Source organism: Lactuca saligna, chromosome 6, assembly GCF_052625555.1.
Source record: "Lactuca saligna cultivar CGN05327 chromosome 6, ASM5262555v1, whole genome shotgun sequence".
NCBI lineage: Eukaryota > Viridiplantae > Streptophyta > Magnoliopsida > Asterales > Asteraceae > Lactuca > Lactuca saligna.
The window spans coordinates 7,097,973-7,118,928 of record NC_136422.1 but is presented as its reverse complement, the minus strand read 5'-3'; the positions used below and the strand labels follow the sequence as shown (position 1 = coordinate 7,118,928).

The 20,956-nt window shown below is 34.9% G+C and overlaps 3 protein-coding genes across 3 annotated transcripts; 2 read left to right on the top strand and 1 right to left on the bottom strand.

The window, feature by feature from the left end:
• The first annotated feature begins 11,353 nt into the window (after nucleotides 1-11,353).
• HMA5 (heavy metal atpase 5) lies at nucleotides 11,354-14,941 on the top strand. Its single transcript, XM_078959860.1, has 4 exons — nucleotides 11,354-11,756; nucleotides 12,006-13,649; nucleotides 13,732-13,854; nucleotides 13,932-14,941. The coding sequence occupies exons 1-4, from the start codon at nucleotides 11,460-11,462 to the stop codon at nucleotides 14,826-14,828; spliced, it is 2,961 nt and encodes a 986-aa protein (XP_078815986.1). The 5' UTR covers nucleotides 11,354-11,459; the 3' UTR covers nucleotides 14,829-14,941.
• Nucleotides 14,942-15,546: 605 nt separating this feature from the next.
• On the top strand, nucleotides 15,547-17,324 carry LOC145000604 (two-pore potassium channel 1-like). The gene is made up of 3 exons (XM_078959862.1): nucleotides 15,547-15,748; nucleotides 15,979-16,884; nucleotides 16,958-17,324. The coding sequence occupies exons 2-3, from the start codon at nucleotides 15,986-15,988 to the stop codon at nucleotides 17,103-17,105; spliced, it is 1,047 nt and encodes a 348-aa protein (XP_078815988.1). The 5' UTR covers nucleotides 15,547-15,748; nucleotides 15,979-15,985; the 3' UTR covers nucleotides 17,106-17,324.
• Nucleotides 17,325-17,443: 119 nt separating this feature from the next.
• On the bottom strand, nucleotides 17,444-19,940 carry LOC145000605 (glutathione S-transferase T1-like). The gene is made up of 7 exons (XM_078959863.1): nucleotides 19,099-19,940; nucleotides 18,761-18,834; nucleotides 18,570-18,633; nucleotides 18,421-18,474; nucleotides 18,183-18,262; nucleotides 17,900-18,102; nucleotides 17,444-17,823 (listed from the first exon to the last, which is right to left on the bottom strand). The coding sequence occupies exons 1-7, from the start codon at nucleotides 19,161-19,163 to the stop codon at nucleotides 17,632-17,634; spliced, it is 732 nt and encodes a 243-aa protein (XP_078815989.1). The 5' UTR covers nucleotides 19,164-19,940; the 3' UTR covers nucleotides 17,444-17,631.
• Nucleotides 19,941-20,956: the final 1,016 nt, after the last annotated feature.

Sequence of the window (20,956 nt, the reverse complement as noted above, 5' to 3'; positions counted from 1 at the left end):
CTCTTCTAGGGTTATCTCCGATAACGTAATCCACCTGAGGCGGTGGGCGGAAGTTAAGTAATCGAAGTAGACAAAGAGGAAGAAAGAGGCAATGGTGGATTTCAAATTCATACACACACAAATCGATTTCAAAAACGAAAACATACACATACAAATCAATTTTTGGGGATGAACATACATAAATAGATTCCAGAACAAAACTTACACATGCATTCATACATAAATCGATTATAGATTGGATTTATGGGTTTTCTTTTGAGTTTTAGAGAAATATTTAGATTTATGAGCACGTGTTTGTTCTTGAGCTCTGTGTGCTCTTTAGCACTGTGTGTGTTTAGAATTAAAAACCAAAAAAAATCTAGAGAGATTGAGAGTATGTGTGTGTAAGGGTATTACCATGTGTGTTCAGAGAGAGAGAGAGAGAGAGAGAGAGAGAGAGAGAGAGAGAGAGAGAGAGAGAGAGGTGGATCCTCTTATTTTTCTAATTATTAAAATCAATAAATAATAATTAAACTCTTAAAAAATGAATTTAAAAATAGAAAATAAATATCCAAGGGCATTAAAGTCATTTCAGTTTACCGAGGGACCAAATGCGCAATGAAACTAGCTCAAAATGACCACCAATTCAAAAAATCGTTGTTCTGATTAAATCCCCCAAAAAAATACATACAACAAAGACAATTTTTGCAATTTTGTGGTTCCCATATAACAAACTTATGGGCTTTTGACATAAAAGTGATTAACTTTGACAACTTTTGTTGGTTTTGTCTATGTGATAATTTTTTTTCGTTAATCCCACAATTTGCCAAAATTTTGTTTTTGTTTTTGTTTTTTTACTGTTGTTACATGTTATAACATGCTTTCATGGATAAAAACATCAAAATTTAACGAATTTAAGTATTTTAATTTCAAATTTGAAAAACATACTTAGAGTAAAAAATATAGAGAAAATGACAAAAATAGCCAATTATACTAATTACATTAAAAAAATAGCCAAAAAAATCGAAATTGCAAAAATAGCCCTCAATTTCGCAGATGGAATTGCCCCATCTGCGAAATGACCATTCCATCTGCGAATGTACAAGCTGCTAAAGCTTGTACATCCGCAAGTGTTTTTTTTTTCCATGTATATATATTGAAAATGTAGGGTAAAATCGCAGATGGAATAGCCCATCTGCGGTTTACTCTCATTTCATTTGTGAAATTGTGATTTTTTTTTAGTTTGACTATGAAATCAATTGGTTTGACTACGAAATCATGTTGCTATATAAAAAGCTTTGTAGACACGCACGTAAGGTGCCAATACTTATGTTGATCGATTTTTTTCGTGCTACAATACAACAATGGTGGTTTCAAACATGTAACTTTGCAGATATTAATTTCATAGTCAAACTAAAAAAAATCACAATTTCGCAGATGGAATGAGAGTAAATCGCAGATTGGGTATTCCATCTGCGATTTTACCCTACATTTTCAATATATATACAGAAAAAAAAACCTGCGAATGTACAAGCTGCTAAGCACAGTTGTGCTTTAGCAGCTTGTACATTCGCAGATGAAATGGTCATTTCGCAGATGGGGCAATTCCATCTGCGAAATTGAGGGCAATTTTGGAATTTCGATTTTTTTGGCTATTTTTGTAATGTAATTAATATAACTGGCTATTTTTGTCATTTCTCAAAAATATATATAGATAAATTTAACAAATTTAAGGATTTGATACCCTTTTTTTTAAATAATTGGACGTTTTCTATTTTTTTTTATCCTTAATTAAGCAAACTAGCTACAAGGCTACAATGTACCACATATATATATATATATATATATATATATATATATATATATATATATATATATATATATATATATATATATATATATATATATATATACTTAACAAAACAAATTATGTTTACTCGTGGGCGGCGATATGGGTGGCGACAGGAGATGGAGAATCGCCGATGTCAGTTATGGAGCAGTACCGATGGTGGTAGTGGAGTATCGCACTAAGTGGATGAAGCATCGGTGGTCGATTGGTCAGGCAATGATCGATGAAGTAGAGACTGATCGGCGATGGAGAGGAGGAGCGTCGGTAGAAGGTTCGCCGCCACAGATGGAGCAATGACGGTGAAAGCTTGCCTCGTCTGAGATGGAGCAGCATCGACGATGTAAGAAGGCAAGGGAATGGAGATGGATTTAAAGCAAGGAATGACGGTGAATATGGTATTGTTTATGGCATTCGCGAGAAGACGATAGATAGATGATGAGTTAGGCTAGGTTAGCGTCGGGTGGAAGATTGAGGAAGACACGTTTATTTATTTAGGTTAAAAGTCAATACCATGGTTATAGGGATTATTTTTGGAAGTTAATAAACAAATTACTAAATTACCCTTATTTATTTATTTAATTATTTAATTTTTAATTTAATTTTGATTGGTCCACATTTAAGCATACAATAACACAATAATTACTTTATATACCTGAATCTAACTCTCTCTCTCTTTCTCTCTCTCTCTCTCTCTATATATATATATATATATATATACACCCACACACACACACACTAGCCGTTTACCCATGCTAAGCGCCTGGTACGAAAACCGGTAAATTACTCTATTAAATTTATAAGGTTTAATTTGTTTTATAAAATAAAAAAATAACAAATATATTATCTATTTATTTAATAGATAAGATAACTTGCTTCCATTTGCAAAGGAGGGGATAGTTTAACATTTAATGAGTACCAAAGTAGTAATCAAGCAAAGTTACCATACAAACGTACAATTCATTATTTGATACACTTTCATAAAGTGACAAATACAATGCTTGACACACTTGATTTGGAAAATTACACCAACAATATATGTAAAATTAACAATAAACATACAAATAGTATGGTTTATAATCCAATTTATTGGTTCGTACGGAAACAAAAGTTTCTAATTTGTTAAAGACCTTACTAAGCAACCACCCCAAATGTCAATTTCAACTTTTGGACCTAATGCATAAGAGTTGTCATTCATTTCTTTAATAACACACAATTGGCAGGCATCTACATTAACTTTATGACCAAAACATAAGAATACATGAAGTAACAATTAATGAAATAAGAATAAATAAAAGTATGATGCTAGAATAACAAATCAATGAAAGTTAGTTGCTATATACAACACTATCATACCAGGTGGCTAGAAACTTAAAAAAAGTACATTGTGAGGAAATCATTTTTAAGAGAAAGTTAAAAGGAGAAGAAAGGTGGGGCTTAACAGAGGGCTAACCTGGTGCGATTGACCTGAACCCCTCTCTTTGTACCTTTGGCCTGTTGTATTAACATGTACCTACACTTGCATCCAATTTGTTTGGTCATCGAATAAAAGTTAATTTTTAACTTTTTAATTTATTTGAAATATCACTTATAAGGAAAAAATTGTCATTTTTTCACACATACATAGCAACACAATCACACACATTGAGGCACACACATAAATATATACATAAGTGTATGTGTGTGTATATGAATATGGTTATATGTGTATGTGTGTAATGCGATAGAAAGTACCTTGGTTTTAAATTAAGGTACATCAAAATGTAACCTCAGACGACAAACATAACCATTGTTCCACCAGCCCTACATTCGACTTACCACATAGGTTGGTTGTAAATGTGCACGGATCATCAACTTCACAGTCATCTCTTTCTATTTGTTTGACTTCCCCAATCAAACACCCAAATTTATTTATAGATCTAGCATTGTGAACTTCATACTCTGTAGGTAGTAGGTACATGGTACAGAGTGATCAAAATGCAAGTGAAATTACTGAAATACCTCAAATTGCAAGAACCGAACTACATACCAACAACACTAACTCACATCTTCCATCAACTTCATATTTTCTGTTTCGACTTTTGCTATATGAAAAATAACAAAATGTAGTTAGAATCCAATATAAAAATAGGAAAATATATACTAAATGCAAAAAAAGAAAGAACCCTAGATTGTGAATAGACAATTCAAGGCTCCATCATTCACTTTTAAGCGGAAATATTGGAAAATTGGGGAAATCTCAAAATCAAAACTTTTTACAGATATCGATTAATCCTTGTAGGTAAAGATCATAAAGCAAAAAAATATTGATACTTAGGGTTGAAATCATTGCTTACTTTGAATGTAAATTATTACTTTATAAATATGATGTTTAGGCACCAATAAAGTCGAACCTGGACACCCAAAAACCACCGCCTAGAGTGTTGTTTACCAAAACATCAACTGCCTTGAAAAAATTAACACTGACGTCACATAATCATCCAAACTTGAAAGTGTTGTTATACAAAATTTAAATTAGTCGAAAGATCACTCCAATGGAGAACATAGTTCTGATTAAGTATTAGATAAAAAGAACTATAACAAAATTAAGCCCCTAACAATAAAAAACTACTTGTGTTGGTAGCCGTCATGGACTCCAGCGGCTCAGGCAACCAAGAACACGATGATTACGCTTGAGATAAACTTTAAAAATTACCAAAAAAACATGAAATTATAGAAAAGTTTAGGGGATAAGAGGTGAAGAAATACATGATTGTACAATGTAACCTTTTATTTGTTTTAAATTGTCTCTCCCACCTAGAAGTATATTTTAAATATAAATTGGAGAAATACATCCTGCTAAACGATGGATTTAGATCTATGGTTTTAGTTAGTGTCGGTGAGAGATGGTGGTGTCTGTTGGTCGTATTATTTATCAGTGATGTTGGTGATGGTGGCTACAACAATAAATAATGATTTTGAAGATAGTGGCAAGGTGGTTGTGGAGGCACCTTTGGTTTGTAGAAGTCGACGACTTCTTAAGGGGTGATATTTATGGCATGAGATTGAGAGATGGAGGATAAATATACTTGGGGTTTTAGATACAAATAGATGGAATGGTTAGGGATTTTGATAAACAAAAGACGAAAGTAGTGGGGATCGCTACACTTCCTCGTTGCTAGATGGTAGCCATTGGTGGATGTGAAGGTTACTAACAGCAGCGATTAACAGTGGAGGTGGGAGTAGACGGTTACCATCATCTCAATCGAAATTCACCACCACAGTCGGACCTTCAACAAAATAGGAGACCATCGTGAACCATATTCGAACACATTCACTTGAGCCATAGATAGCCAGCTGTCCGAGAAGGGAGAATCGGTGGTAGTGGTGGTGTCGGGGGTTGGCAGTTGTAAAGGTTACCACTCTTCCGGATGAAGAGAGAGTTGAAAGTAACCAATTCAAATGGTTGAAAGTAAGGTTTGACCAATTCAAGTGGCTGAAAGTGAGGAATATTAATTCAAACGCAAACCATCCGTGGATTGTTATCTTGACTTTTTCAAATGTTGAACAAAATAAGATTTTTGATTTTTTAATGCATAAACTTATTGTACATATTGCATAATAGCTTATACCTCTTAAAATTCAGCCTTTAACCAAATTCACATAATCAGTTTTAAAGATATATATATATATATATATATATATATATATATATATATATATATATATATATATATATATAGTTATTTTATTATGTAATTAACAATAATATTATGATTTATAATGAGGTTTCCTATAATCGGCGAAGCATAAAGAATATAAGAGTTTGTTTTCAAAAGATCTTATGATGCTAGCTTCTTTTTTACCTTTATTTTAAAGTCGTAATTCCTTCCCAGTTTCATAGTAAAAACTTGTTAATTAACAAGTATTGAGGGGTGTCAAGCCTTACAAATAAGGGGTATAAAAGTATCCTACAATTCAATGCTGAACTGCACTAAAATGAAGTATAGGACAAGTAGGGTCGAACCATAGAGACACAACCACAGCGACACAAGATAATTGTTTATATCTTTTTGTGTAAGGTAATTTGGCCACAAGAGGATGGACGGTATTGAGAAATGTAAAAAAACAATAAAATACAAAAAAATGTAGAAAATTAAGTAAATTGTAAACAATGGGTTGAAACAGCTCTACTTTCAGTTCTTAATGTTGTCATTTAACTAGATTATGCCTTGATGCAATTTATAATTACTATTCAATGTTGATAGTGGAAGATATTAACACATTCTAATACCTTTTGCTTGTTAAATTATTTAACCAAAACACGCTCTTTGATTAAATCTAACTTTAATATTTACCAAAAGGCTTTTGACCTAGCGGTATCAAAAGTTGACGGATAAATGGCTCTCAGCCAAAGGTGGAGGGTTCAAGTCTCGCTTGAGTCGAAAGATGTAGAATATGAGTAGTGTAGTTGGTGCATGTGTAGTCTTTCTTTAATGTGAGAACGTGAAAACACTACTTTATGTTATTATTCTACTATGAATTTAATATGTATAGTATTGTAGTAATTATAATGTGAATGTTATATATATATATATATATATATATATATATATATATATATATTACATATATAGTTATTTTATTATATAATTAACAATATTATTATGATTTATAATGTGGTTTCTTATAATTGGCAAATCATAAAGAATATAAGAGTTCTGTTTTCAAAAGATCTTATCATGTTAGCTTCTTTTTTACCTTTATTTTAAAGTCGTAATTCCTTTCCTGTTTCACAGTAAAAACTTGTCAATTAACAAGTATTGAGGGCTCTCAAGCCTTACAAATCAGGGGTATAAAAGTATCCTACAATTCAATGTTGAACTACACTAAAACGAAGTATAGGACAAGCAGGGTCGAACCATATAGACTTAACCACAGAGACACAAGACAATTGTTTATATCTTTTTGTGTAAGGTACTCTGGTCACAAGAGGATGGACGATATTGAGAAATGTAAAAAAAAACAATAAAATACAAAAAAATGTTGAAAATTAAGTAAATTGTAAACAATGGGTTGAAATAGTTCTACTTTCAGTTCTTAATGTTTTCATTTAACTAGATTATGCCTTGATGCAATTTATAATTACTATTCAATGTTGATAGTGGAAGATATTAACACACTCTAATACATTTTGCTTGTCAAATTATTTAACCAAAACACGCTCATTGATTAAATCTAACTTTACTACTTACCAATGGGACTTTGACCTAGCGGTATCAAAAGTTGATGGATAGATGCCCCTTAGCCAAAGGTTGAGGGTTCAAGTCTCGATTGAGACGAAAGATGTAGAATATGAGTAGTGTAGTTGGTGCATGTGTAGTAGTTCTTTAAAAAACATGACTTTCCTAATTTCCCTATATATATATATATATATATATATATATATATATATATATAGGGTTAAGATCAAATGAGAACACTATTTAATGTGAGAACGTGAGAACACTACTTTATGTTACTATTCTACTATGAATTTAATATGTATAGTATTGTAGTAATTATAATATGAATATATTCAATTTTATATTGCTATTCTACTATTATATATATATATATATATATATATATATATATATATATATATATATATATATATATATATATATATATATATGTGCCCCCTAAATTTAAAAGTCATTTAAGTACACATGAATTCAATTTATCTAAGTAGCCTATCAAAAACAAATTAAATTCAAGGCATCTGCTTAGAATAATAATAAAATTATAAACCAAATATCAAATCATATGTTTCAAATCAAATGAACAACAAGTATTGAACAGAAACTGAAAACCAAAGTTTTTAGCAAGACAAAAACGAATTTGTAACATCGTAAATTTTCAAACAAAAATTTTCATTTTAAAATCTAATAATTCTCATTAACACATTTCACAAAAACCTCAAAGTGTCAAATTATCCAAAAACACATATCCATAAATTATTGAATGAAAATCCGGGATCCTCAAAACATAACTCCATCTCATGTGTACAGTCAATTCGGTGCCTTCCTGCGATCCTGAGAAGTACCTAAAACACATATCACATAAGATGGTAAGCATAAAGCTTAGCGAGTTCCCAAAAATACCACACATATCTCGTTAGCCTCTCATGGCTATATCTCGAATAAGACCATCCGATCAATGTGTCTCAGTGGAACCCTACGGTCCTAACTCAGTAAAACGCAACATAATACACAACATAAATCACAAAGACATAATGTAGAATATCACAATACTCAATATTAGCACACAAGACCTTCCGGACACACAATATTACCACTAAAGGTAAGTATAGTGAGAAGACTCACCTCGAATGCTAAACAACTCCTATAAATGTTGCTGCTGTGCACCGACCTCTAACACTGAGCCAAAACCCACTATTAAACCAATTAAGATCTAAGACCAAATTCTTACTCATTAGGTCTAAAGATAACACACTACCCGACCCATAAATAACCCAAGCCTATTGGGCCTACCAAGGTCCCATATATTTCTCTGATCAAAATCTCCAGCACAATAAGCCCAAAAATCCAGGCCCAACACTTAAGGCCCAATATGAAATTTAGCCCCAAAAGCCCACAGTTAGATTACGCAGGGTGTACCTCCCTTGGTATGCTCAGCGTACACACGCATCGTGATCGGGGACACTTGATCAGTACACGGGGAGTACTAAAATTACACTCTACGTATGCCCAATCTTGCTTTTCCCGCTCTCTTGGTCTTAACCCGTTAAGACCATAGCTATACTCTCAGATTTGGACTCCCTAAAGGCTCATACTTCATAAAGTTCATGACTTTAAGCCTTTGCATGGCTGAGGAAGTCCTAAACACAAAAACTCTCACTCTTTACTCCCAAAAATGCTCATATCTCATGCATGGGGTTGTTTTAATGTCAAAGACGTCATTTTTATGAATCCTCTCCACTAGAAACACTTAAAGGGACATATATATTAGGCTCTGGAGTTCCACAAATCATAAAGCTTCAAGCTTTAGGACCAAAAACCCTAAAATGGACCATAATATGCATAAATAAAAAAGGATGAGAAAGCTTTGAGCTTTATACCTTCAAATGATGCTCCGACCACAGAAAAGCTCAGATCCAAAGCTTGGACTCCAACTCCATCCTCTTCATTTCTCCTTCTTCACTCAAAGAATCCCACGAGAACACATAAAAGTCCAAAAATGGTCACTCAAGCTCCAGGGATTGAAATTTGGGTTTTGATAGAGTTGAGGGCTGGAAATGGTGGCCAGAAAGGAGGCTACAATGTTCTTCAAATAGGGACACACCCCTCATTTAGGGTTTTCACCCTGAGCCTAGTACACCCAGCGTACTAGGCCTGGCTATGGAGCGGGTTTTGACCATGATCCGTTCCAAACCCGTAAGAATTATATGAGTTTGGAGCATAGTTTTTGATTCGTTTACCCGTTAACGACCTGTACTTGCTAACCCTTTTATTAAAAGGGTCGGGTATGGATAATCACCGATCCGATCCGTTTATAACCCACCCCGTATAAATTTTAGAAAGATACGTTTATTAACAAATCACCACATTCGACATTCAAAATCAATTGGAAGTTACTACAATAGTGAATTTAATTCCAATAGAAAGTCCTCGAGTATGTAATGTGTTTTCAAAATAAAAATTTTTGTTTGATTATTCAAAAAACCTACGGGTTATGGGGCAGGTTTGGATATTTGTTGATTTGGTGGATAAGGGTATGAGTTTGATTATTCAAAACCCTAAGGGTTCCGGTGTGGGTTTGGATTGGATTTTGAAATTTGTTAATGGGTTTGGATCAATATCGATTCGCTCCAAACCCGCCCCATTGCCAGGTTTATAGCATACTAGGTGGCTCCGCTTCCAAATCACGCACATGAGTACGCTGAGCATACACACACGTACGTCCCACATACTTAGCTGCCACCTTTTATCAAATAAAGGACTAAACTTGCCATAACTTCAAACTATCATAGCTTCTTCACTATAAGTCCGTTTCCAATGAACCTCACATCTACGGAAAAGTGGCGAGAAGCCCTATGCTTCTAGTAACTCATCGTAGCCTCAAGGCTTCCTCATGCCTGGGTTGCAGCCCACGAACCCTGAATCACATAAGATTCAAAACGGGATGTTACATAATCAAACAAAAGTACTAAATTGCAAATGTCTAATGCTTACAAATGATTAGACTAAATGTTTGTAAATGTTTCCAAGCCTTCAAAACATTCAAAAATCACCTTCTTTTTGCCCATAAACCGTTTGATTGAAAAATGAGGTCACTCCCCCTGTTTTAGCAAAGTTGATAACTGCTTAAAAAATCTCTGGGAGAAAAACACGGTCATATTTAATAAACACGGTTCGTGTTTTTTACAAAACTCATTTGCCTTCGTTTATTTTGCATGTCGGGTCTAGAAAATGTCGAAAATGGAAAAACATGCCGACCATAAAAACACGACCGTATCAAATAAATATGGCTCGTGTTTTAAAAACACAACCCATGTCAAATAAACATGACCCGTGTGTTTTTACATGTTCCAGATTGTGTTCAATCTTCACTTTGCCTTCAACATGTATTCATCCTAAAATGTGTTGCCCAAAAGTGTGATAAAAGGATATACATGGTCTGTGTTGGTGTAACAAAGGTCACATGTCAACCATAATCCTTTGCTACGATGAAACACGACTTTGGACTATATCTTCCGGCTTCTCACAACAATTTGTCCGGTCCATCTTTTCTCCTCTATGCTCTATGCTCCGTGCTTAATGCTTGCCTCTACAATATGCCTACAAAACAATTCAAAATAGCAAACAAAATGCTTACAAAACAATTCAAAATAACGAAGTATCACACATTCCGGATTAAAACCATAAGTGCCCTAATTTATTGATAAAATGCAGTAAACAATAACTAAAGATAAGTACAAATACGAGATTAAGCGTACAAAATAAATGTTTAAAATAGAGCTATCAACAAGCTATTTATAAAAGTCTTAGGTTTGAAAAAGCTCATTGAATTGGGGATGAACATTTAGACCGGGGAACCGGTATCGAAACCGGAACCGGATAGAATCGATCGGGCCGGGATCGGGACGATGTTCTTGTGAATTTTTAGAACCGGGAACTGGCAAAAACCGGAACCGTATGTTGCTATTTCTCGAGGACCAATTCCAACATCGAAAACACTACAAGAACCGGTAAAACTAATGGTCCCAGTTCTTAATTTCGGCCGACTTCGGTTCCCGAATCGAGTTTGGTTCTCACCGGTCCTAGCCGGTTTGGTTCATTTGCTCATAGAACACTTTTTTTTTTTTAAATGGTTTGGAAAAAGCTAATATATAACTTTATGGTTTATTCGTAAAAGCAAATATAAATACGTAGCTGAAAAGATAAAGTCAAATTCATATGAAACCCGCGCAAAAAGAGTGCGCATATGGGGCCACGTAGTTGGCGTTAGTATGCCACATAGATCATCGATTACGCAATCACCGTTTACATTTTCATTTCTTCAGACTTATATATTCATTTGCTTTTACACAAAAGGATTGATGGTTGTTGGTGAAGAAATTTTCGAATTTTGAGTAGAGATTAAGCTTAAAATGGCGACCAAGTTTTTATCACTGGCGTGTATACGTGGCACCGGTGCCGGTGATGGCTATTCCCGAGGATTGTCACCGCGGCCGCACTATCCGTCTATGCCAAAGTACCCAAAGGGGATGTCGGCAGATATGGATAGATCGGAGCGTAGGGCTTTGTTTTCTGTCACCGGAATGACCTGTTCCGCTTGTGCCGGATCGGTGGAGAAGGCCGTTAAGCGGTTGCCGGGAATCAAGGAGGCTGTTATTGATGTGCTGAATAATCGAGCTCAAGTCATGTTTTACCCTAGCTTCGTCAATGTAAGTTTCATCGTTCCTGATAATTAGATACAGTCAATCAATTGTACCCTAGCTAGCCTTTTTCTCAGACTTCAATTACTAAATTCTGATGATGATCGTTGCTTTTTCTACTAATTTGCAATTTTACTCCAGATCTATGGAATTAGAGTGTATTAGTCTGATGAAGAATAACAATAATTTTGATATCGAGTGGTTGATTCATCATTTTACCAAAAGTTAATGGTTGTTTCTCGTTTTTGCTATTAATAGGAGGAGACTATTCGTGAAACCATTGAAGATGTAGGGTTCGAAGCTACACTGATCATGGAGGAAACAAATGAAAAATCGACTCAAGTATGTCGAATCCTCATCAAAGGAATGACTTGCACAACTTGTTCAAGTACAGTCGAGTCTGCTCTGGGATCTGTACATGGAGTACAGAGAGCCCAAGTTGCATTAGCAACAGAAGAAGCCGAAATCCACTATGATCCCATTACTGTAAGTCATGACCATCTCTTAAACACCATAGAAGACACTGGATTCGAAGCCATATTGATTAGCACAGGAGAAGACGTGAGCAAAATACATTTACAAATCGATGGACCATGGAATGATGGTTCCATGCGAATCATCCAAGAATCTCTTCAAGCACTTCCTGGAGTTGAAAAGATTGAAATTGATACCAATCTCAAAAAGTGTTCCCTCTCTTACAAACCAGATTTAACAGGACCTAGAAACTTCATTCAGGTAATCGAATCAACAGGATCCGGATTCAAGGCGAAGATATTTCCTAAAGGAAACGGAAGGGATTCTCATAGACAAGAAGAAATCAATCAATACTACAAATCTTTCAAATGGAGTTTGGTTTTCACAATTCCAGTGTTCTTAACCTCCATGGTGTTCATGTACATCCCTGTACTCAAACACGGACTTGACACCAAGATTGTCAACATGATGACTGTAGGCCATCTTTTAAGATGGATATTATCCACCCCTGTTCAGTTTTTCATTGGTAGAAGATTCTACACTGGTTCCTACAAATCATTGCGCCATGGTTCTGCAAATATGGATGTTCTGATTGCATTGGGAACAAACGCAGCCTACTTCTATTCAGTCTACTCTGTATTAAGAGCTGCAGCTTCACCACATTTTGAAGCAACCGACTTCTTTGAAACAAGTGCAATGTTAATCTCATTCATTCTTCTTGGAAAGTATCTGGAAGTTAAAGCAAAGGGAAAGACATCTGAAGCAATTGCAAAGCTCATGGACCTGACTCCTGATACAGCAACACTGTTGACTTTTGACACTGAAGGGAATGTTGTAAATGAAGAAGAGATCGACAGCAGGTTGATTCAAAGACACGATGTGATCAAAATCATCCCTGGTGCAAAAGTAGCTTCAGATGGATTTGTTACATGGGGACAAAGCCATGTGAATGAGAGCATGATCACAGGTGAAGCAAGACCTGTTGGAAAAAGGAAAGGTGATACAGTTATTGGAGGGACAGTGAATGAAAACGGGGTTTTGTATATTAAAGCGACACGTGTCGGATCAGAAAGTGCACTTTCACAAATAGTTCAACTTGTTGAGTCAGCACAGATGGCAAAAGCACCAGTTCAAAAGTTAGCTGATAGAATTTCCAAATTCTTTGTTCCTCTCGTTATTCTTCTTTCTTTTTCCACTTTTCTTGCATGGTTTTTTGCTGGAAAGTTTAATGGGTATCCGGAATCTTGGATTCCATCCTCCATGGATAGCTTTCAGCTTGCTTTACAGTTTGGAATCTCTGTTATGGTTATAGCTTGCCCATGTGCTTTAGGGTTGGCAACTCCGACTGCTGTCATGGTTGGGACTGGAGTTGGGGCTTCTCAAGGTGTTCTTATAAAAGGAGGGCAAGCGTTAGAAAGTGCACATAAGGTCAGTTATTTTTTTTTTAAAACTTACATTTTAAAAAACATCAAAACTTTTTTCTGATTGTTTTGGAGTAAATTATGCACAGGTGAATTGTATTGTGTTTGATAAGACTGGGACTCTTACAATTGGGAAGCCACTGGTTGTTCACACAAGACTCTTGAAGAACATGGTGCTTAGAGAGTTCTATGAACTGATTGCTGCAGCTGAGGTACCTTTTCTATATAATGTTGATAAATGATAATATTTTTTCCTTTTTTAGAAAATTATATATTTTTGTTGTTGTAGGTGAACAGTGAACACCCTTTAGCCAAGGCAATTGTGGAATATGCCAAAAAATTTAGAGACGATGAAGAGAATCCAATTTGGGCAGAAGCACACAACTTTGAATCCATAACTGGACATGGTGTGAAAGCCATTGTCCACAACAAACAAATAATAGTCGGAAACAAGAGCTTAATCTTAAACAATGGAATCCCTATTTCCATTGATGCAGAAGAAATCCTAACAGAAATCGAAGGGTTAGCCCAGACCGGAATCCTTGTTTCCATAGACAACCAACTCACCGGAATTCTCGCCATTTCCGATCCGTTAAAACCCGGTGCGCGTGAAGTCATCTCCATCCTCAAATCCATGAAAATCAAAAGTCTACTGGTCACCGGAGACAACTGGGGAACCGCCAATTCCATTGCAAAGGAAGTCGGAATCAGCGATGTAATCGCCGAAGCCAAACCGGAGGACAAAGCAGAGAAAGTGAAAGAGCTACAAGGTTCGGGGCTTGTTGTGGCGATGGTGGGAGACGGAATCAACGATTCCCCCGCTCTAGTTGCTGCGGATGTCGGAATGGCGATAGGTGCTGGAACGGATATCGCGATTGAAGCGGCTGATATTGTTCTTATGAAAAGTAATCTAGAAGATGTGATCACTGCGATTGATCTTTCGAGAAAAACGTTTACTAGAATCCGGTTGAATTACATTTGGGCTTTGGGGTATAACCTTCTTGGGATTCCGATTGCGGCCGGAGTTGTGTTTCCGTTCACGGGATTCCGATTGCCACCGTGGATTGCCGGAGCTGCTATGGCTGCGTCTTCGGTGAGTGTTGTTTGTTGCTCTTTGTTGTTGAGGAATTATAGAAGGCCTAGGATTCTTGAGACTTTGGAGATTCAAGGAATAACAACTGTTTGAACTTTCAACTTTGAATGTAAATATATTAGTGTTTTTGTTTACATGTATATATGTAGGATAAAAATAGTTTTATCTGTTTAAGAGTAGTGTATTAAGTACTACAAGTTGAAATATGTTACATGAAATAGCAAGAAACTTTACTCTAGGTATGGAAAAAAGATGAAGATAGATGGATTGTGATTAAAAACATTCACATTCACATAACATATCAATTGATTTTATATGGTTACCTCAAGTTGCATAATTTCCTCTACAAAGTTAATAATGTGGAATTATGAAAAAGACATCATCTGTTTGTAATTAAACCTCCACCACTTTGGAGTCGACCAAATATGACATCCTTGTCTTTTAGTCTATACTAACATTTTTTTTTATATAACTGGGAAATAAATTAAAAGAAAATTAGATGGGTCTGGTCATGGAACCCACCTACACTCTACTTAAACTCGTCCATGCATTTATTATCATTCCAAAAAAAAAAAAAAAAAAACCATAAAAAGAAGAATTTCGACAAGTACTCTATTTTTAGTTTCTTACTTATATTATTGTGTATTTAACTTTTAAACTTAAATTATTATAGTTTATAAAAATTCAATCTACCTATATAAATGATCTACTTTTTATTTTTACTTTGTTGATATAAACGTTAATGTTTATTTGTCATGTTATCATTTTATTGTTGTGATTGCGTTATCATTTTTAATAATAATTAATACGCACCCCCACCACGCACACACTCACACACAATTTGCCATAAAGTTTGACAAATGCTGATATGAAACACGGTATTGCCCCAAATCCGCCATTGACAATCATCACTACCTGGTTCCAACATTGCTGCAATTGACCAACTCCGATCTCTACAGGAATCTGTTAGCAAAATTCAGTTCACAGTCGTTGAATCCTCATCCATTTAACAGGTTAGTTACACTATTCCTTGATTTTTCGGAATTCCAATTCCATGGCTTACATCTGGACTGGAATAGATATGAATTTCATGTCACTGTAAATTCAACGTCTTTGATTTTTTACTCTCCACTTTCGATTTATGCTTCAAGTAGTATCATCTTTTGAATTTTGGTCTTCCGGTGGAAAATTAACTGATTCTCAACAACTTTGTCTTGATAATCCTTTTCTTACTTCTTTGAAGCGCTACAATGGTGTCCGATGGTGAAAACGAGCCATTTCTAACACTCGAACACGAACATAAACCTCAGCCCGATTGTTTTGCTTCAACCAAAAGCAGAAAGTTAAAACGCTGCAGAAGCGCCCCCATGGTCGAACTTCCACAAGGATCCAAAATCGAACGCCTGATAGAAAACCCAAAATCCATCTTTGATCAAATCAATCCACATCTCACGAGGGTAGCCATCTACTTATTCATATACCTGAGCATAAGCACACTCTGCTTTTACCTCATGAGAAACCAGATTTCCGGAGATAAAACAAACGACATTCTCGATTCGATCTACTTTTGCATCGTAACAATGACCACCGTCGGATACGGCGACCTTCTTCCAAACAGCACCACCACAAAACTACTCGCCTGTGCTTTTGTATTCACCGGAATGGCACTCGTCGGAATCATTCTAAGTAAAGCCGCAGACTGTTTGGTTGAAAATCAAGAGATCTTGCTGGTGAAAGCATTTCATTTGCGTAAAAAAGCAGGAGCACTGGAAACCCTAAGAGAAATGGAAACCAACAGAGTGAAATACAGATGTATAATCTTGTCCATCTTGCTTATCGTCCTCATAGCTTCCGGGACAATCTTTTTAACCACAGTTGAGAAAATGGAGTTTGTTGATGCGCTTTACTGTGTTTGTTCCACCATTACAACTTTAGGATATGGAGATAAGAGCTTTTCAACAATATATGGACGTGTTTTTGCTATATTTTGGATCTTGATGAGTACCATATGTTTAGCTCAATTGTTGTTTGCTTTTGCTGAGTTGTATACTGAAACTAGACAGAGGTCATTGGTGAAATGGGTTCTTACAAGAAGAACAACAGCTGCTGATCTTGAAGCAGCTGATCTTGATGATGATGGGGTTGTCGGGTATGTTGTAGCTTCATTTTATGATTCTGTTTGTTATAATTGTTCATTGAGTTTATTTTGGAAAAAATTGTAGGGCTGCTGAATTTGCGATTTTTAAGTTGAAAGAAATGGGAAAAATTACTCAAGAAGACGTTTTGCTTATTTTGGAAGAGTTCAAGAGTCTTGATGTCGATGACTCTGGGACTTTGTCCCCTTCTGATATTTATCTTGCCCAATCATAAAGATGAACAAGTTTAAAAGGAATCATGAAACTCCTACTCACCTTGTTTCAATTTCATGTATTTTGGAGCCAAAAGTTGTAAACATATTTGTTTGTGTATCTTCTTCTATAAATGTTGTAAAAAGCAAGTAAGATCTTGCATTTTCTTTGGAAATTTGTAAAAAGTAATATACAAGGTTGATGTTTGATGGTTAATTAAAGTCATCTGTTTTGCCTTTTATTTTCACTCCATGAGGAACATGTTTTTATCCCAATAGATCAATTCATATGTTACATGTTGGACACAATTAATACAATTTGAGGTCAATCCATTTGATCCACAATGAACTATATCAATTATGCATGGAAGATATATATATTAAAAAAAAAAAAATTTGAAAGTCTACACGATGTAAAATACCGCTCTACCATGTAGCTGAAGCATCTAAGATGTATGCGTTTGTGTTTAATGTAGGTAATTAAAATTTTAATGATGGTTACATAATCTTGAAAAGTTTTATTGAATGAATAAGGTCAATTAAGTGATCTCAGATCTTGGCCCTTACTTTCTTTTTCCCCGATTGTGTTGCCATTTTCTCTCGAATTCCTTTTTGGGATTCAAAAAGATACTCATGAATTTCATCAAAATAAGGTTTAGTTGCACTCCTAACGTCTTCAATCCACTTTTTCACTTTCTTGTAAGGGCTTAATATCCGATGGTAATCCTCGTCACTCAAAAGCTAAACACAAAAAATATTTAGTTACAATTAACATAACATAATTGAAGCTTTTTGTAACATTAATTTATATGATTACCTCAAGTTGCATGACTTCACATGCTAAACTGAGATCCGCAATTGATGGTTGAGTGTTTCCACCCAAAAACCTTTCATCTTTTAACCAAACATTTTCTAACTTAGACAAAGATCTCAAGAGTATCTCTTCAGCTTGAATGACTATATTAGGGTTTGAAGGGATGCCATTTAGTGGTAACAGGATACTGTTGGATACAAGTCCAGCTGACAACCAAATTATGAATTAAAAATTTGCTTTTTTCTTACTATTTGCCAAAAATATCATAAAGAAAACTATTTATCACCTGCACCACGTCGAAGATATGAATGATGCCAATCTAAAATGGAATGGATCTTAGCTCTTTTGGATGGATCAACAGGATACCTATTTGTCTAATTAGTTTATATATATATATATATATATATATATATATATATATATATATATATATATATATATATATATATATATATATATATATATATATATATATATATATACATGGAGTTAATTGAAGCTTAAGAAAAAACAGTTTGACTTACCAGTGACTAGCCACTCCAGGAAACGAAGAAGATAAATGGATAAGAATGGCGTGACTACAAAACACAACATAAATGATAAAACAAATAAATCGAGATAGATAGATAGTAAGAAGTTGAATATATATGAGATGAGATGCAAAGGAAAAAACCTTTCAAACAGCTTCAAATGTCCATCAACTATTGCTGGAATTTGGCGCATGGGACTTAATATTGCTACATATACATATAAAAGAAGAACATTTTGTAAGGTTCTTAAAAAGTTAAATCACTTATATATCTTCATACAAACTACTCATGTTAATGTTAATGAATGCAAAAGGCGTGCAACAAACTAACAAACCTCTATATTCAGGGGAGAAATGCTGGCCTTTCAAGACCTCCACTTGAATTTCCTCAAAATCTATCCTGTTTATCCTTCAAATAACATCAAAAAGATTATTAATTAAATTGTTATAGAAATATATATAACCCGGCCCGAATTAAACTTAACATGTTTGACTCATCTCAAAATAATCTATTAATTAATTGCTTCAATACTTGTAGTCAGTCACAAATCACAAGCCAAGAAGGAAAAGGTTGGTTATTTACTATATGTATATTGAGGAAGATGACAGAAAGGGAATTTCATGTAAATAGTAATTAGCAGAAAGTTAAGAGGAAAGAAGATAAACTGATTACTTGCAGAAGATGAGAACTGCACGAGATGGTTCAGAAATTCTATGACCATATACTTTCAGCACCATGTTAATTACTTAGCTAGTTTCTCTCTTTCTCAGGAATCAATTAAAGATCAAATCAAATGTTTGGAGCTTGATGTATCCAAGTTGAAGCTGATTTTAATAATTAATTTGGATCCAGGAATTAATTTTTTTTTTTTTTTAACACTGACATGATCTTTGATTATTTTATGTGCCACGTGACCCATGAGGCCAAAACTGTCAACGTTCTCTCACAAGTGTGTAGGAAGTATAATGGGATTTATTCTTCAGCAAATGGCATGGATACGACACTTGCAATATATTATTTACAAGATTTGCCTCAGTTTTGTGATTAAATATTTGAACTGACACGATGGTGACGATCTCGTCGCTGGTGTTGACGCATGAGACCTTTTGTGTCCCCACATTTAGTTCTGTTTTAACTCTTTCATTTAAAGCTTTGTGTCAGTTAAGAAAATGTTAGGTTGTAAGAGACCTCTGAAATACTTCACATTTGACTATAAATATTGTTCCTGTTCAGTTTGGTGTGATCATCCTTTCATGAAATAAAAAGAATAAAGCTTTCCTCTTTGTTTTCACCCTTTTTAGAATTATCTTTTTCTAACAATTAGTGATATCAGAGTAACAAGGATCTTAAGGGCCAGAAAATCCATTCAGTTTGCAAGAATGGTTGGTACATCTGCAATAACATCCTCTACACCAGCACCTCGTGTCTTTGATGGAGAAATTTATGAATACTGGTGCATTAAAATGAAGCTCTTCTTAAAAGCGAACGCACTGTGGGAGATACTGGAAACTGGCTTTTAACAAAAAGATGAAGCAGTCCAGTATAATGAAGTTCAATTACAGAAGTTGAAGGAAGATGAGCTTAAAGACACTATATACCTAACGCTGTCACACACACCATATTTCCTAGAATTATGTGAGCATTATCTGCAAAATCAGCATGGCAATCCCTTGAGGAGGAGTTTCAAGGGGATGAGAGAGTAAGAACCGCTCGCCTAAGCTATCTAAGAAAAGATTTTGAAAGTATGAAAATGAAGGAGAATGAAGATACAAAGGTTTACACTTGTAGATTACTTGAAGTTGTAAGCCAAAAGAAAGCTTACGGAGAAGACATCTCTGATGCAAGAATTGTGCAAAAAATTCTTGCAACATTGACCAACAGGTACAATACAATCCCCACTATAATTGAAGAATTTATGGAAGAAGAAAAGTTATGGAGATTCCAGGGAAAATCATAAAAAACAAGCTCCATGTACAATCAAAAGGAAAATTTCCTCCTTGTGGAACTTGTAAGAAGACAAATCATGCAGAAAAAGATTATTATTTCAAAGGGAAACCTCAATGTCGACATTGCATGAAATATGGTCATGTCGAAAAAGATTGTAGACAAAAGCAAAAGGAGTCCAAGGCAGAGGCGCAATTCTCAAGTACCAACATGGATGAAGATTATTTGTTTTGTGTGTGCCAAGCATCAGCCTCGAGCAACAAAGAAATTTGGTTTATCTCATATGACTAATAATTCAAGCATCTTTTGCATGTTGGATTACTCTGTCAAAGTGCCGGTGCGTATGGGGAACGGAGTTGTTTCTAAGTCCTTATTCCTTAAGCAAGGGTACTATTGTTGTGGAAACAAATGAAGGTACGAAATATATCAATGATGTTCTTCTTGTTCCGGATCTTGTTGAGAATTTTCTTAGCATGGCTCAAATGATTAAGAACGGATACTCGGTTCTCTTTTAAGGATGACCGTTGAACTATAAAAGATCCTGCAGAGAAAAAGATTGTTGAAGTTGTGGTGGAGAATAAAAGCT

Bases quoted from the DNA above. Each gene is read 5' to 3' on its own strand.
- LOC145000605 (XM_078959863.1), bottom strand. From the start codon at position 19,163: ATGGTGCTGAAAGTATATGGTCATAGAATTTCTGAACCATCTCGTGCA. The intron at 18,475-18,569 runs GTTTTTTCCTTT...TGTGTTTTGTAG, and splicing joins CATTTGAAGCTGTTTGAAAG to TCACGCCATTCTTATCCATT. The intron at 18,263-18,420 runs GTAAGTCAAACT...TTAGACAAATAG, and splicing joins CCTGGAGTGGCTAGTCACTG to GTATCCTGTTGATCCATCCA.
- LOC145000604 (XM_078959862.1), top strand. From the start codon at position 15,986: ATGGTGTCCGATGGTGAAAACGAGCCATTTCTAACACTCGAACACGAA. The intron at 16,885-16,957 runs GTATGTTGTAGC...AAAAAATTGTAG, and splicing joins GATGATGATGGGGTTGTCGG to GGCTGCTGAATTTGCGATTT.
- HMA5 (XM_078959860.1), top strand. From the start codon at position 11,460: ATGGCGACCAAGTTTTTATCACTGGCGTGTATACGTGGCACCGGTGCC. The intron at 11,757-12,005 runs GTAAGTTTCATC...TGCTATTAATAG, and splicing joins TTTACCCTAGCTTCGTCAAT to GAGGAGACTATTCGTGAAAC. The intron at 13,855-13,931 runs GTACCTTTTCTA...TTGTTGTTGTAG, and splicing joins AACTGATTGCTGCAGCTGAG to GTGAACAGTGAACACCCTTT.